This window comes from Thermobia domestica, chromosome 4, assembly GCF_964235325.1.
Source record: "Thermobia domestica chromosome 4, izTheDome1.hap1.1, whole genome shotgun sequence".
NCBI lineage: Eukaryota > Metazoa > Arthropoda > Insecta > Zygentoma > Lepismatidae > Thermobia > Thermobia domestica.
The window spans coordinates 49,354,956-49,358,196 of NC_137457.1; the positions used below are offsets into that span (position 1 = coordinate 49,354,956).

General features: G+C 30.5%; 1 protein-coding gene across 1 annotated transcript; it reads right to left on the bottom strand.

The window, feature by feature from the left end:
* Positions 1-1,766: 1,766 nt before the first annotated feature.
* Positions 1,767-2,528, bottom strand: LOC145682751 (uncharacterized). The gene has a single exon (XM_081754135.1). The coding sequence runs from the start codon at positions 2,526-2,528 to the stop codon at positions 1,767-1,769; it is 762 nt and encodes a 253-aa protein (XP_081610261.1).
* Positions 2,529-3,241: the final 713 nt, after the last annotated feature.

The following is a 3,241-nucleotide window of genomic DNA, read 5'->3' on the forward strand; positions in this document are numbered from 1 at the left end:
TTATTGAAAGATACAAATAAATGTCTTTTGTTTAAGTAGGAGCAAAAGAACTTCAATAATTTTTTTGAGAACCAAAATTGTAGATCTTTTTTATTAGAATCTCGTGATCTACTCTATCAAATGCTTTTGCAATATCCATATATATCACATCCACACGTCTATTTGCATCTAACAAATCATAAATACATTTTACAAAACATAATAAATTTGTTATTGTTGATCTTCCAGATACAAAACCATGTTGTAGCTGCGATATTCCCAATTTAATATGTTCATAAATTCTGCCATACAAAATATACTCAAATACTTTAGCTAATGAATTAATAATAGAAACCGGCCTATAATTCGAAATTACGGATGAATTTGCTGTTTTAAAATAGGAGTAACAGTAGATACCTTCCATCTACTTGGGAACTCAAATGTTTTCAAAGCCAGATGAAAAATAAACGTTAATTGTGGAGTTATTACTTCAGCACAACCCTTATTAATATATGGCGGAATACCATCCGGACCAGCCAATCTTTTTGGCTTCAACTTTTTCTTAATAGTACTTAGAACTTCTGCACTAGTTATTGACCCAATATTTCAGAATATCAAAGTTCAAATCCTGATTTCTTTCAGAAAATTTAATTTCCTCGGCATTATATTTAAAATTAGATTTCACAAGAACTTAGGAAAAATAGTGAGCAAAAGCATTAGCAGCTTCCGCATTTGAATATGAGAGATCTTCTAAAGTATAAAATGTATGTAAGTTACGAGAAGTTTTCAAACTTTTAACATAGTTCCAATATTGCTTGATATCTTGCTTTATTCCATTTTCTAAATTATTATGATAGGCGCCAAACGCTATTTGAGTACGTCTCTTGCATTTTGTAATACATTGGTCGAAACAATTATACAGAGATCTATATAAATAATCCACAGCTTTATCTACATTATTGAACTTATATAGATGTTCCCAATCGTGGTCTCGTATTAGTCTATAAAGTAAAAGGAAATCAGCTCTTTTATATTGTAATATTCTTTTTTGAATTCTTCTTCTACTCTACGTTCAGTGTTTAGGGAAAACACAAGATTCAGACAAGGGTGGTGAATATCCTCAATAACCAAAGGAAAGCTACCTCTTTCAATTACCATTCTAATGTTACTAAGTACTAAGTCTAATGTTCTATTGTTATCATTCGTCACATTATTGTATGATGTTAAATTTAGCAAACTTGCAAGTTTAGCTATTGAGCGACATGAAGTAGAGCCATTCATGAAATTATAATTTGTTCCATTTATTTCTCTTAAATTAAAGTCACTTAAGATAATACAGTCTGATGATACGATATCTATTAAACTTTCTAAATAATTAATATAATCTGTATAAATGGTTAACGGAGTGAAAGGAGTAATATAAACAACATTTATAAATATAGCTCCTGTTTGAGTGAACAATTTAATAGTCAAAGTTTCACAATTTGATGAATTATAAAAAGAGTGAAGTTGAACTCTATAACAAGTTTTTACAGCTATCAGTGTACCACCTCCTCTAACCTTATTTGTTAAAGTAAGAATTCTATCGTTTCGGAATACTTTATATCGCTCATTAAATAATTCAGCATCTTTAATGTCTTGCGACAAGGATGATTCAGTTAGTACTATGAGATCATGTGAACAACCCAGCAAATTCTGAAGAAAATCTGAGGTTTTAGTTCTAAGTCCATTTACATTTTGATAATACACACTTAATTCATTATTACCTAGGTTTGTCATTAACATTCTTACAATTTGTCAATATCTTGTTCACAGCTCAAAACAATTACAGGTGAATTTTCATTCTTTCTAATTTTTATCTGGCCCATTTTGTCAACCCATAGAAATTTATAATTCTTATCACGTTGAATGACTTTAGCTTTGGCGAATATAATCCGTCTTGCTGCGGTCAGTGATTGGTTTATGTATATTAGGTTATTCTCGATCAAACCGAAATGAATGGTAGAAAGATTTCTTTTAACACGCCTTCTTTGCAATAAAGACTCTTTATCAGGTCTGCGCACAAATTTCACTATTATACCCTGAGTTGGTCTATTATTTACTTTCGGTAATCTATGACATGCGTCAATCATACTCCCATTAATTTCAAAATCCAAAGCTTTGACAACATCAATTACTTTTTGTACCACATTCTCGTTTGGTGTTACTGGAACCCCGTAAATTTCTAACATATTAGACCAAGAATACTGTTCAATTTCGTCATTTTTCAAACTAAGTACACTAATTCCTTTCTTAAGTCGAGCATCTTCATTTATTAGGTTATCAATTTGAATTTGTTGGTTTTGAATGATCTGTTGTTGATTCAAAATTAATTTATTATTGTCTGCGAGCTTTTCATGACAGTTTTTAAGAAATTTACCCAAATCATCTTCTATTTTCTTTAAACTTTTTAGTATATCTTCCTTAAAATGATCAAGCAAGATTGTTAAGTCTTCTTTTGATAATACATCTATCTTAGTCTTTTCCGTATTCACCTCGCTATCAGACATTTCACTACTTGGTCTACGTTTTGACATACAAACATTGCACAACCACGGTTTTTCACTTTTATGCAAATTCACACAGCCAGTATGAAAGGAGGTATGACACTCTTTACATTTTATTTTATTTTAGCAGTTCTTGAGATGGGGCAGGAGCACTTTAAACAAACACTCATAATGAATTTAGAGGCATTTAAGTCCTCATTTCCATCCGATTTGCGTCAACGCAAAACAAAATCCACAAATTATTTCGCAGTAGACTGCATAATAGCTTTAATTTTATCTTATATTTTGCGTTGCATTACCATATATAAGGCATGGAGACAGATTCCAACCCTGTCTCATTTTTTCTTGTAAAAGAACTTGAAATAGAGGAAGCAAAATATAGTATTTTTGAACCTTGTAACACTGTATTTGTTGAGATATTAACTCAGATGCATTACACATGTATTTAAATTGTCTGATATATGCGATTTGAGTATATCCATGCCTTAAATTCTTTTGACCATATATAAAATCTATGGAAACTGCTATATAAATAGTGTTGGATAGGTCTCTTAGTTCAGTTAGTACTGGTATCACTGTTTTTAACCGATAATATTTTGTTTCCTTTGATAATTTCATTGAAACAGATTCCAACCCTGTCTCATTTTTTCTTGTAAAAGAACTTGAAATAGAGAAAGCAAAATATAGTATTTTTGAACATTGTAACACTGTATTTG